We start from the raw sequence: 12,798 nt of genomic DNA, 5'->3' as shown, positions 1-12,798 counted from the left end.
CTGCGTCATAAATTACTTAACCAGTCCCTTGTTGGTAGGCATTTGGGTTGATTCCTTGCTTTTGACAACCCAGACAGTTCTGTTGGAAACAATACTGCGCCCACCGCCTGTCATTCCGGAGCGAGTGTCTCTCACTATTTCCTCTCCGCTTGGCCTGTGAAGAAGGTATAAGGCCCCTTGTGGCAGTGCCTTGCAGGGTTTGCCCTGTGCTGGGCAGCAGGTCTGGCCTTGCAGGACGGGCTGAGTGTGGTTTCTATGGAGACAGGTGGGAGTGGGAGTTGGGAGTGCTTAGATGCTTAGAGGCCATTTCTTATGATTTTTAACTTTTTTTTTTTTTTTTTTTTTTTTTTTTTTGCCAGGCAGAGTGGACAGTGAGGCAGAGAGACAGAGAGAAGGTCTTCCTTTGCCATTGGTTCACCCTCCAATGGCCGCTGCGGCCGGCGCACCGCGCTGATCCGAAGGCAGGAGCCAGGTGCTTCTCCTGGTCTCCCATGGGGTGCAGAGCCCAAGCACTTGGGCCATCCTCCACTGCACTCCCTGGCCACAGCAGAGGGCTGGCCTGGAAGAGGGGCAACCGGGACAAAATCCGGCGCCCTGACCGGGACTAGAACCCGGTGTGCCGGCGCCGCAAGGCGGTGGATTAGCCTAGTGAGCCGTGGCACCGGTGATTTTTAACTTCTTTTTATTTGGAAGGCACAGAGATAGAGACAGAGGGTGATCTTTCATTTGCTGATTCACTCCCCAGATGCCTGTAACAGCCACGGCTGGGCCAGGCCGAAGCCAGGAGCCTAGAACTCCATCCAGCTCTCTCACATGGGTGTCACGGATCCAAGCACTTGGGCCGTCACCTGTGCCTCCCAGGGTGCGCATGAGCAGAAAGCTGGATCTGAAGCGGAGCAGCCAGGACTCTGCCCAGGCACTCAGACAAGTGGTGCCTGACAAGCAGCGACTTAACCACCCTCACAGGTCATTTCTGCCACCACATCGCCTCTGGGCTCGGGTGTCATTCGTTTGCCAGGTCATCCATTCATTCACCCCCACATATATTCCTGGGATGCTGGTAGGTACTGTGCCAGGCCCTGGTGAACGGGGCGTGGGGGTGGCCCTAAAGATGACAAGGACAGGTGGCTGGCCAGGACCGTGAAAAGGCTCATCCACGAGGAATCTGTTCTCCAGCCCTGGGCCTGTCAGTCTCCCTGCCACACCCTGCTCCTGCCCTCGTTTCAGTGTTCCACTTTGGAAGCCTCTATTTTTCTCCAAATGTCATGCTTTCCTGCCCTTTCGCCTTTTTTTTTTTTTTTTGATGCTTTTTTTTTATTCAAAGTATTTATGCAAACCAAAACAAAATTATGTCAGAACTATACATAGTGTTTACAAATCCATAAAGAAAAAAGACCACAATGCATGAACAAGAGTTTCATACAAGCAAAAAATATACATCTCTGATCCACATGTGATGGGGTACATAGTCTCATTAGCGACTGGCAAAATTCGAACCAGGATCACAGTAAGAAAGGAAGGCATTGTGGGTAAACCACTGAGTCCAGTTCCAGTCCAGGCTGCTTGCTTCCAAGCCCGCTTCCTGCTCATGCACTGGGAAGGCAATGGATGGTGGCCCAAGTACTTAGGTCCCTGCTAGCCATGCATGCAATCGGCACAGAGGTTAAGCTGCCACTTGCATCCCACATGTCATATGGAGACCTGCCTCTTCCACTTCCTGCTTACGGGCACCCTCGGAGGCAGCAGCGGGTGATGACTCAAAGTACTTGGGCTCCTGCCACCTGCATGAGGGATGTGGGTGGAGTTCTGGGTTCCTGGCTTCAGCCTGGTCCAGTCTCTGTCTCCCTGTCTTTCAAATAAAATGAAAAAAATTTTTTTTACTTTGATAAAAGATCCCAGTAAGAAACCATGTATACTCATTCAATAGACAAAAATTATGAAATCTGACAGTACCAGTTGTTGGAGGGGTTGTGGAGCTGCAGAATCATGGCCAGTGTGATTTTTCCTTCCTTCCTCCCTCTCTCCTCCCTCCCTTTCTCTCTTTTTCTCTTTGTTTCTTTCAGATTTATTTATGTGAAAGGCAGAGGGGGAGAGGGAGAGGGAGAGGGAGAGGGAGAGGGAGAGAGAGAGAGAGAGAGAATCTTCCATCTGCTGATTCATTCCCCAAATGGCAGCCATAGACAGGGCTGGCCCAGGCTGAAGCCAGGAGCCAGGAGCTCCTTCTGGGTCTCCCACATGGGTGGCAGGAGCCCGAATACTTGGCCCATCTCCTGCTGCTTAGCATCTTCAGGTGCATTGGCAGGAGATGGATCAGAAGCAGAGCAGCCAGGACTCTGGTTTGGGATGCCAGTGTCATAGGCAGCAGGTGGCTAGACTACCATGCCATCCCCAAAGCCATATTATTAAAATAGGAAAGTAAAAAAGAGACATGTTTAATGTGGGTGAACCTAAAGATTTTATAGGGTAAAAAAAAGCCATTATGTATAACTTGGTATTCTTTAGACAAGGTTAAAAACAGCTCAAACAGGAGTACCTACACATGTCAAAAAATCTGTGGAAAATGGACTTAAAACCTAAGTTTTGGGGCATACATTGTGGCACAGCAGGTTAAGTCACTGCTTGGACACTTGAATCTAGTGTCAGCGCCTGGGATTAAGGCCTGCCTCTGCTTCCAGTCCAGCTGCCTGTGAATGTTCTTGGGAGGCAGCAGGTGATGGCCCAAGTACTTGGGTCTCTGATACCCATGTGGGAGAGCAGAATGCAGTTCCTGGCTCTTGGCTTTGGTCTGGCTCAGCCCTGGCTGTTGCAGGCATTTGGAGAGTGAACCAGTAGATGGAAGATCTCTCTCCCTTCCTCTGTCTTATGCTGCCTCACTATGCTTTTCAAATGAATAAATCAATAAATCTTTTTAAAAATTAAAAAATAAAAGGTAAGTTTCTTCTGATGCAAAAAAATTAGAAATCCATGGATGGTTTTTCTTTCTTTCTTTCTTTCTTTTTTTTTCTTTTTTTCTTTTCTTTTTTTTTTTTTATTGACAGGCAGAGTGGACAGTGAGAGAGAGAGACAGAGAGAGAGGTCTTCCTTTGCCGTTGGTTCACCCTCCAATGGCCGTTGCTGCTGGTGCGTTGCGGCCGGCATACCGCGCTGATCCGAAGGCAGGAGCCAGGTGCTTCTCCTGGTCTCCCATGGGGTGCAGGGCCCAAGCACTTGGGCCATCCTCCACTGCACTCCCTGGCCACAGCAGAGAGCTGGCCTGGAAGAGGAGCAACTGGGACAGAACTGGCGCCCTGACCGGGACTAGAACCTGGTGTGCCGGCGCCGCAGGTGGAGGATTAGCCTAGTGAGCCGCGGCGCTGGCCTGGCTGGTTTTTCTTAATACACATTTCCATGAACTTTTTGAAGGCCCTCGTGTATATACCTATATGAGTATATACCGAAACAGATTTCAGGGCAATGATCTCGTTCTTTCTTTTAAGATTTATTTATTTATTCAAAAGGTAGAGTTACAAGGAGAGAGGAGGCAGAGAGAGAGAGGGGCAGAGAGAGAGAGATCTCACTGGTTCACTCCCCCAATGGCCCCAACACCCGGGCTGGACCAGGCCAAGCTGAATCCTTGGTACCTGCTCCTGGGTTCAGAGTAGGGTGCTAAAAAGTCACCTTGCTCTCCTGGGCACGTGCCTGGGGCTTCTCAACTGACAGCTTTGCATGGGGGTGAGCTGGTGTCAGACTCCAGAGGTCTTTCTGTTTGGGCTGAACAGATTTTCCACAGAGACTTTTCCAGAATCTTCTCTGGGGCCTGTCTTCTGGCAGAAATGGGGCTGGGTTCTGGATACCGCACAGGCATCTTGCTTTAGTTCCCCCGATTTCTGTGCCATCCCCCTGCCCTGGACTGTGCCTGGCTCTCTGCATAGCAGAAACCATGTCTTATCCTCTCTTACGAATAACCCGCTTTTATTTTTTCTGGGGTTGGAGAGAGCAGGTTTCCTCGAGCGGGCGTGGGTGTCTGTTTCTCAAACAGCATTTAACCCGCCCTCGGCTGTCTTCGCTTCCAGAGCTCCTTGATGCCACCGCTCTGTGCCTTCTGCGGCTTCTGCACTGTGGCTCGACATCCATGAGGCTGATCCATACCCCCCGCCCCGCCTCTCGTTTCTCAGCTTCTCTGCGATGTGCCAAGTCAGCTACCTCTGGTGAAGCTGCCCTCCACCTTCCAAAATGCTGCTATAGTTTACCTTACTTTCTACAGTAAGAGAAAATACAGCTTAGAAAATAGTTATTGGGGGGCCGGTGCTGTGGCATAGTGGGTAAGGCTGCTGCTTATGGCACTGCCATCCCATGCAGGCATTGGCTTGAGTCCTGGCTGCTCCATTTCTGATCCAGCTCTCTGCCTGGGAAAGCAGTAGAAGATGGCCCAAGTCCTTGGGCCCCAGCACCCATGTGGGAGACCTGGAAGAAGCTCCTGGCTTAGCATCAGCTCAGCTCCAGGCATTAAGGCCTTTGGGGAGTGAATCATCGGATGGAAGACCTCTCTCTCTCTCTTTCTCTCTCTCTCTCTGCCTCTCGTAACTCTCCCTTTCAAATAAATAAAGTCTTTTTTTTTTTTTTTTTAAGATTTATTTAAGTTGAAAGTCAGAGTTAGAGAAGAAGAGACAGAGAGGGAGGTCTTCCATCCGCTGGTTCACTCCCCAAATAGCTGCAACAACTGGGACTGGGCCAGGCTGAAGCCAGGAGCCAGGAGCTTCCTCCAGGTCTCCCACACGGGTGCAGGGGCCCAAGGACTTGGGCCATCTTCTACTGCTTTCCCAGGCCATAGCAGAGAGCTGGATGGGAAGTGGAGCATCTGGGACTCCAACTGGCACCCATATGGGATGCCAGCACTGCAGACAGCAGATTAACCTGCTACGCTACAGTGCTGGCTCCCATAAATAAACGTCTTTGAAAAAGAAAATAGCTACTAAACAAAGGTAGGTGTCTGTCCTCCCCCTACAGGTCAGCAAGCCGTGCTAGTGCTGAGCCCTCTCCCTGTGTGCTAACGGCAGGCGTTTCTTGCGCAAGTGGGACAGGGCCCTGTCATGCTCTATGCATTTTTCAGAGGTGGAAAGTGAGACTCAGAGACCGGTCTACCTAAAGTCCCCAGGGTGCAGCGTGGGGAGGCCAGATTCCAGGCAGGCTGCAGAAGTCAGCGTGGTGCAAGGCCTGCCAGCTGCCCGGCAGCACTTGCCAGGCCAGTTTCTCCACATGTGCCTTTTTTGGGTTTCTCCAAGATGCAGATCCCACACAGGGTGAAAAGGAGCCTCTGAAACCAGAATCCAGGAGTTGGACTCGTTCAGAAGCTTTCCTCGCGATGGTCGAGCATATTGAGGTTCGAGCACCATTGCAGAGAAGAAACTCCAGGCATCCAGAGGAGAAAGCCAATGTGCATGGAGGCTCAGCAGGCTTTGTGGAGAAGGCGGTGTGATGAGTTTGCCTATGAAGCCGGATGCACTGAGCTCAACAGGATTCTGCTAGCCGGGAGCAGGGAGCTGGCGCCCACACAGGGGTGGATTAGCCTGTAAAAGACAGGCAGGGCTCTCAGCCCCGGGCAGGCAGGCAGGGGCAAAAATGGAGAAACAAGAGGACACAAAATCACGAGGGGACAAGGAAGGCGAGCTGCTGGGCAGATGGCCCCAGGCAGGCATGAATGCCCACACACATGGATGGACAAGGAGGGCCAGCGCAGCGGCAAATACCATCGGGACACACCCCGGGGCATGGCAGACAGCACTCACGGGGGAGGCAGAGGCCACCTGCTGACGGACCTGCGGGGCACAGGCCAGTAGGGACGGACGCGGGTGATTCCTTAGAACTGTCCCTTTAGGGCGCTGAGCTGAGGAGCTGGAATCAGCCCCTAGGACCTGGCTCCCAGGGCGCTGCCATCTTTCCGTCTCGCTGGTTGCTGCCGGGGAGGGGGTGGCCAGGCCCAGACTCCAGGGTGTGGTGTGCTCCTGGATGCATCCTAGTCATGGCAAAGGAGGTCGCCTCCTTCCTATTACGCCACAGTTACTTCAGCTATCTTACACGTTTATTAATGGGTCTGCAGCCTCGCTTTCTTTCTGGCGACTTGCAGTTCAATTTCGTACAGACGCCTCGGATCCTGGCTTTTTTTTTTTTTTTTCCTCCTAACTCCCAGTCTCAGCGGACTCAGGAGCTCCATCAGTTCACTTACAGATCACTTTCCCTTTAAGCTATTTACACCCACGCCCCCTTCCCCCGCCCATCCAATCCTCCACCTTCCCAGACTCCCTCTCTTTGCGACATCACTTGGAGTTTGTAAGCACACCACATATCCCATAAGGCTTAGCGCCCAGGGGCCTACCCTAGTGAACTACAAGTACCGAAATGCTCTCTCCTACAAGTCTTCATAATTACCGCGGTTGCCGATGGGGCTGGTAGTCACCTAGGACTTACCATGTAAACAACAAAACTACTCAACCCACAAGTCCCTGCGCCAGAGGCGGGTTTCCCTTCTGTCTTTCTGCGCGCCCCTTAATCCTTTCTCGGACTCCAATTCCCGCCTTGCCTTGCGCTGAGATCCCTGTGGTGGAGAATGGGGCTGTTTCCAAAGTGTTCTCTGGGAGTAGTAGTTCTTATATTGGTGCGCCGAAGAGGAGGCGGAGTGACTCGGCGGCCATTAGCTGTGTGTAGTTGCCCGGGACTAGGAGCTTAAGTGAAGAGGGAAGAATTACTCGGTGGAAATCAACCGTGGCCATGGGCTTTTGCCGGGGCTAGACCTAGAGTTCAGAGCAAACGGGCTTTTTGGTTTCCCGCCCTGCCGAGTAGCGGGGCCTACTAGGCCTCCGGGCATCCCCGGTCTCAAGTAGGCCTCGTCTGCCGGCAAGGGCGCCCCAAAGGCGGGAGGCGCCATGTCGCTGGTTGCTTACGCCAGCAGCGATGAGAGTGAGCCGGATGAGGCTGAGCCGGAGCCAGAGGAAGAGGAGGCAGAGGCCCCTACATCTGGGCCCGCTTTAGGGGGCTTGTTCGCTTCTCTCCCTGCACCTAAGGGTCCGGCCTTGCTGCCCCCGCCCCCCCAGATGCTGGCCCCAGCCTTCCCCCCGCCGCTGCTGCTGCCCCCACCCGCCGGAGACCCCAGGCTCCAGCCTCCTCCCCCGTTGCCCTTCGGCCTGGGCGGCTTCCCCCCACCTCCAGGCGTGAGCCCTGCAGAAGCGGCGGGAGTCGGGGAGGGGCTGGGATTGGGGGCGCCCTCGCCCCGAGGCCCTGGCCTCAGCCTGCCCCCCCCTGTCGGCGGTGCCGGGCCCACCCTGGGGCTTCCCAAGCCAAAGAAGAGGACGGAGCCCGTGAAGATCGCGGCGCCGGAGCTGCACCAGGGGGATGTGAGTATCGGGGAGGGCACCCCCGGACTGTCCGGCCAGGCGGCGTTTGGCTGTGGCTCGGACGGATGCTGCCGTCGGTTGAGGGCCGCTGGAATCCTCTGACGACGGGATGGAGCTGAAGTCTGGTGACTTGCTAGGGAGTTGGGATGTTTGGTCCGTGCGGGCCCCTCGCGCCCCTTGTCACCCTCACCTGGCGCCGACGACCGGTCCAGGCCTCGGACGCTGGCTCCGCATCTTCACTCCAGGCTGGGTCTTGACAAAATGCCATGTGGCACCTGAAGCGGTGACAGGAGGCCCGGCTCCTGGGCCCTTGGCCAACCTTTTCCTTTACCTCCGATCTTAAAAAGCATCCGTCAGGGCCGGGAGGAAAAGGGTAGGATGCCTGGCCTCTGTTTTTGGGGCGGAGTTAGAGAAGAAGTCCAGCATTTGTTGGATGCAGATCACTTGCCGGCCGGTGGCCCCTGTCTGCAGTTATTCCAGAACTCGGGAGATAAAGCCGTAGCCTCAGAAACAGGGGTGCGGCAGCCAGTGCCTCCCCTGTCGAGGGAAGAGTGGGGAGGTGGGCCTGCCTGCACCGCAGACCCGATGCCTCCGTTTCGCCCAGCCTAGGTGGATTAGCACACGTGAACCCCATTTCTAGAAGAGGCAGCTCCGCGTGTGTGTCGGAGCCAAGAAATACTGCACACTTGCGCTGTGAGGGCTGTGGGATGAGGGGACTTTCAAGGTTTCCCAGGAGCTGTCCCCGGCTCACCTTTGTCACTGAGCGAAGTGTCCTGCCGTTGTCTTTGCTTTTCTTTGCCCTCTCGACTCTGCTGGGGCAGAGTTTCCATTTTCTCGCACTGACTGATGCTGCTGTTTCTCTCTCCAGGTAACCCTAGCATTTTCTCCCCTCCTCGCTCAATCTTGGGTTAAAGGACTATTCTCAGTGGGGACTTCCTGAGCCTTACCTATTTATTGATTTCTATTTAAAATTTTTGTTTAGTTTTATTCAAAAGGCAGAGAGAGAGAGATTGATTTTCTGTCCTCTGATTCCTTCCCCAAATGCACACAACTGCCAGGGCTGGGCCAGGTTGAAGCCAGGAACCTGCAACTCCATCCAGGACACCCGTGTGGGTGGTGGGACCCAAGCGTTGGAGCCATCATTTGGCACCTCCCGGAGTACACAGCAGATCTGGAAGCTGGAATCAGAAGCAGAACCAGGATGCAAACCCAGGCATTCCGATGTGGGGTGCAGGCTTTGTGAGCTGGTCTCAACCTGTGCCAGATATGCCTACCCATTTATGTAAATACAGCTTCTTATCGCCGATTCGCATCCCGCTGAATAAATATGCTTATTTTTTCCCAAGGCACCCACAACAGCTCACGTACCATATATATATATATTTTTTTTTGCTTCACTTATTTTTAAGAAGGCTTATTTATTTATTTGAAAGGCAGAGTTACAGAGAGGCAGAAAGGTCTTCCATCCGCTGGTTCACTCCCCAGTTGGCTGCAAGGGCCGGAGCTGGGTCGATCTGAAGCCGGGAGCTTCTTCCAGGTCTCCTACACGGTGCAGGGGCCCAAGGACTGGGCCATCTTCTACTGTTTTCCCAGGCCACAGCAGAGAGCTGGATCGGAAGTGGAACAGCTGGGTCTCAAACCAGCGCCCACATGGGATGCCGGCACTGCAGGTGGCGGCTTTACCTGCTATGCCACAGCGTCGGCCCCTGAACTTCACTTCTTCTATAGTATACAAACTCTTTGAAGGTAGGAGTTTTTTGTTTTCTGTTTTTTTAATTCAGAGGCAAAGAGTGAGCCCCCGTCCACCAGTTCACTCCCCAAGTGCCTGCAGTAACTTCGGTCCCAAAACTCACTCCCGGTCTCCCAGGTGAATGCAGGAACTCATGTACTTGAGCCATCACTGCTGCCTCCCAGGGGTGTGCGTTAGCAGGAAGCTGGAGCTGGAAACCAGAGATGGGCATCTCACCAGACACTGCCGGTATGGTTGCGGGACTGATTGTTAACTGCCAGGCCAAACACTTACCCCTCCCTCCCCGCCACCTTTTTAAAAAAATTCTTTATTTTTTAAATAAATATTTTTTTTGAAAATTTATTTATTTATTCGAAAGAGTTGCACAGAGAGAGAGGCAGAGAGAGAGAGAGGTCTTCCATCCGCCTCTTCATTCCCCAGTTGGCCACAACGGCCGGAACTGCGTTGATCAGGAGCCAGGAGCTTCTTCCGGGCCTCTCATGTGGGTGCAGGGGCCCAAGGACTTGGACCATCTTCTACTGCTTTCCCAGGCCACAGCAGAGAGCTGGATCGGAAGTGGAGCAGCTGGTCTTGAACCAGCACCCATATGGGATGCTGGCACTGCAGGCCAGGGCGTTAACCTGCTGTGCCATAGCACTGCCCCCCCTCCCTTTTTTAAAAATTCTTTGTTGTATCCCTAGTGGTTAAAATAGTGTGTGGCACATGCTAAGTACTCTATAGATATTTTTTGATTGAATGACTGAAATGAATATGAATTCTTCTTGGAAGGAGGTTCTGGAATCTCCCTCCTTATATTGTTTCTTCCATATCATTTCCCTTCTCTGAGTCTATCATTTTGAAGTCTTGGATCCAAAATAAAGCCTTCTGTTGTGCCACTGAAGCTCACCTCAGCCTGGATAGAGCCTGGGACAAAGGCCCCTGGGGGTGGGCTAAGCCGCTTGCTGTGCGACGCCACCATCCTGCAAATGCTGGTTGGAGTCCCGGCTGCTCCACTTCTGATCCAGCTCCCTGCTGATGTGCCTGGGAAAGCGGTGAAAGATGGCCCCAGTATTTGGGACCCTGCAACCACGTGGGAGACCCGGATGGAGTTCCAACCTCCTGGTTTTGGCCTGACCCAGCCCCAGCCGTTGTGGCCATTTGGGGAGTGAACTAGTGGATGGATGCCCTTGTGTGTGTGTGTGTGTGTGTGTGTGTGTCTTTGTCTTTCTCTAGCTCTGCCTTTCAAGTAAGTAAATGCATCTTATTTATTTATTTATTTAAAAGAAAGAAATGTCCCTTGCATTTTGCTTATTCGCCTGTTCTTTTTCTCCTAGGCTTTGTATCTACCAAATTCGGATATGTGGGGGAAGGTGACTTTAGCAACAACAACAAAAAAAATTGTTTTATTTATTTGAAAGGCAGAGTGACCAAGAGAGAAGATGAGACAGAGAGAGAGATCTTCCACCAACTGGTTCACTCTGCAAATGCTGCACTGTCCAGGGCTTGGCCAGGCCCAAGTCAGCCTGGAGCTCCATCTGGATCTTCCAGGGAGATCCCAGGGACCCAAGCACTTGGACCATCTTTCACGGCATTCCCAGGCCATTACCAGGAGCTGGATCAGAGTGGAGCAGCTGGGATTCGAACTGGTGCCCCTATGGGATGCTGGTATTGCAGGCAGCAGCTTTACCCACTTCATCACAATGTAGGCCCCAGGTTATAGAGTACTCTATTTTTAAGATTCATTTATTTTATTTGAGAATTAGAGAGAGAGAGAGAGAGAGAGAGAGAGAAGCAGAGACAGATCTTTCATCCACTGATTGACTCCCCAAATGGCCGCATTGGCTGGAACTGGGCCAGTCAGAAGCCAGGAGTGAGGAGATGCTTCCTGGTTTCCCACGTGGGTGCAGAGACCCAAGTACTTGGGTTGGGGCTGGCATAGAAGGTTAAGCCTTTGCCTGCAGTGCCAGCGTCCCATATGGGCGCTGGTTCTAGTCCTGGCTGCTCCACATTTGATCTAGCTCCCTGCTAATAAACCTGGGAAAACAGTGGAGGATGGACCAAGTGCTTGGGCCCCTGCACCCATGTGGGAAACCTGGAAGAATCTTCTGGCTCCTGGCTTCAGCCTGGCCCAGGCCTGGCTGTTATAGCCAGTTAGAGAGTGAACCAGTGGATGGAAGATTGTCTCTCTGTGTCTTTCTCTCTGTATCTCTGCCTTTCAAATAAGTAAATAAATGTTTTTTTTTTTTTTTTTTTAAAGATACTTGGGCCATCCTCTGCTGCTTTCCCAAGCATGTTAGCAGGGAGCTGGATCTGAAGTGGAGCAGCAGGGACTGGAATGGCGCCCATATGGGATGCTGGCACTGCAGGCAGCTGCTTTACCTGCTATGCCACAGTGCTGGCCCCAGGTTGTAGAATATTCTATGTAGGTTGGCTGAGGCAACAGCAAGCTGAGGATTCCTAACTTGATTTCTCCTTTGTCGGTGTAATTCACTAAGTATCTGAGGTGTGCTGTGACATGGCTGATGAGATTAAATTTAGTCCTAGCCCTCAGATAGTTGAGCTCTTCACTTTTGTTTGGTTCAAGTGGTGTTTTTTGTTGTCTTTACACCTAATTCCTGGGGTAAGGCAGCTTAAGAATGTTCTAGACGGTCGCCTGGGCAACCTTCGTCTTTGAAAGAGCTGCCCCTCATGTTCTCAGCACTTAATTTGCCCTCAGTGCACAGTGAAGGGATGAATCAGCTTTTCTTACATCATTTCCTTTTGGAATCTGGTACTGAAATATAAGTAAGTAATTCTAAACTTTTTTTCTTTTTTTTAAAGATTTATTTATTTACTTGAAAGAATTACACAGAGAGAGGAGAGGCAGAGAGAGAGAGAGAGGTCTTCCATCCGGTGGTTCACTCCCCAATTGGCCGCAACGGCTGGAACTTTGCCGATCCGAAGCCAGGAACCAGGAGCTTCTTCCAGGTCTCCCATGCGGGTGCAGGGGCCCCAGGACTTGGGCCACCCTCTACTGCTTTCCCAGGCCACAGCAGAGAGCTGGATCAGAAGTGGAGCAGCCAGGTCTCGAATCGGTGCTCATATGGGATGCCGGCACTTCAGGCTAGGGCATTAACCCACTGTGCCAAAGCGCTGGCCCCTTCTTTTTCTTTTTTAGATTGATTTATTTGAAAGGCAGACTGACACACACTTAGACACATGGATATCTTCCATCCCCTGGTTTACTCCCCAGATGGCCACATCAGCCGGGCGTGATCCAGGCCCATGCCAGGAGCCTGGAACTCTCTGTGTCTCCCACATGGGTGGCGGGGGCCAGGCGCTTGGGCCATGCTCTGCTGCTGTCTCAGGCTTCAGCAGGGAGCTGGATCAGAAAGAGGAGAGTTGGGACTCAGACTGGCGCCCGATACAGGAAATGGACATTGCAGGTGGTGGCTTAACTGCTGCCACCACACTGGCCCCTAACTCCGTCCTGTTTTCATCCATTCATTCATTCATTCATTCGTTCTGTATTGAGGTGCTTCTCTGTGTGGAGCTCAGGGTGGCAGTGAGTGTGACGGGCTGCCCAGAAGGAACGAGTAGTCATCTGGGGAGGTAAACAAGGAAATAGGTTTTAGGTCTCGTCAGAGAAGACCACGATGCAGCTGGTGCCAGTGGGGCACACCACAGGGGGACGCACCCAGTGTGAGGAGGTTGGGAAGCTCC

The 12,798-nt window shown here is 52.6% G+C and overlaps 1 protein-coding gene and 1 long non-coding RNA gene across 2 annotated transcripts in view; one reads left to right on the top strand and one right to left on the bottom strand.

Annotated features, from left to right (window-relative positions):
* Positions 1–4,588: 4,588 nt before the first annotated feature.
* Positions 4,589–5,924, bottom strand: LOC138850526 (uncharacterized). The gene is made up of 2 exons (XR_011390356.1): positions 5,766–5,924; positions 4,589–5,546 (listed from the first exon to the last, which is right to left on the bottom strand). It is a non-coding gene; the product is annotated as an uncharacterized lncRNA (long non-coding RNA).
* Positions 5,925–6,607: 683 nt separating this feature from the next.
* PRCC (proline rich mitotic checkpoint control factor) overlaps positions 6,608–12,798 on the top strand; it is a 30,451-nt gene continuing 24,260 nt past the window's right edge. Inside the window, exon 1 of the mRNA XM_051858531.2 lies at positions 6,608–7,367. Coding sequence (XP_051714491.2) covers positions 6,900–7,367 — 468 coding nt within the window. The 5' untranslated portion in view covers positions 6,608–6,899. The remainder of the gene's footprint in view (positions 7,368–12,798) is intronic.

Source organism: Oryctolagus cuniculus, chromosome 7, assembly GCF_964237555.1.
Source record: "Oryctolagus cuniculus chromosome 7, mOryCun1.1, whole genome shotgun sequence".
Classification (NCBI taxonomy): Eukaryota; Metazoa; Chordata; class Mammalia; order Lagomorpha; family Leporidae; genus Oryctolagus; species Oryctolagus cuniculus.
Note: the sequence above shows the minus strand (reverse complement) of the source record. Positions and strands in the feature narration are given on the sequence as shown.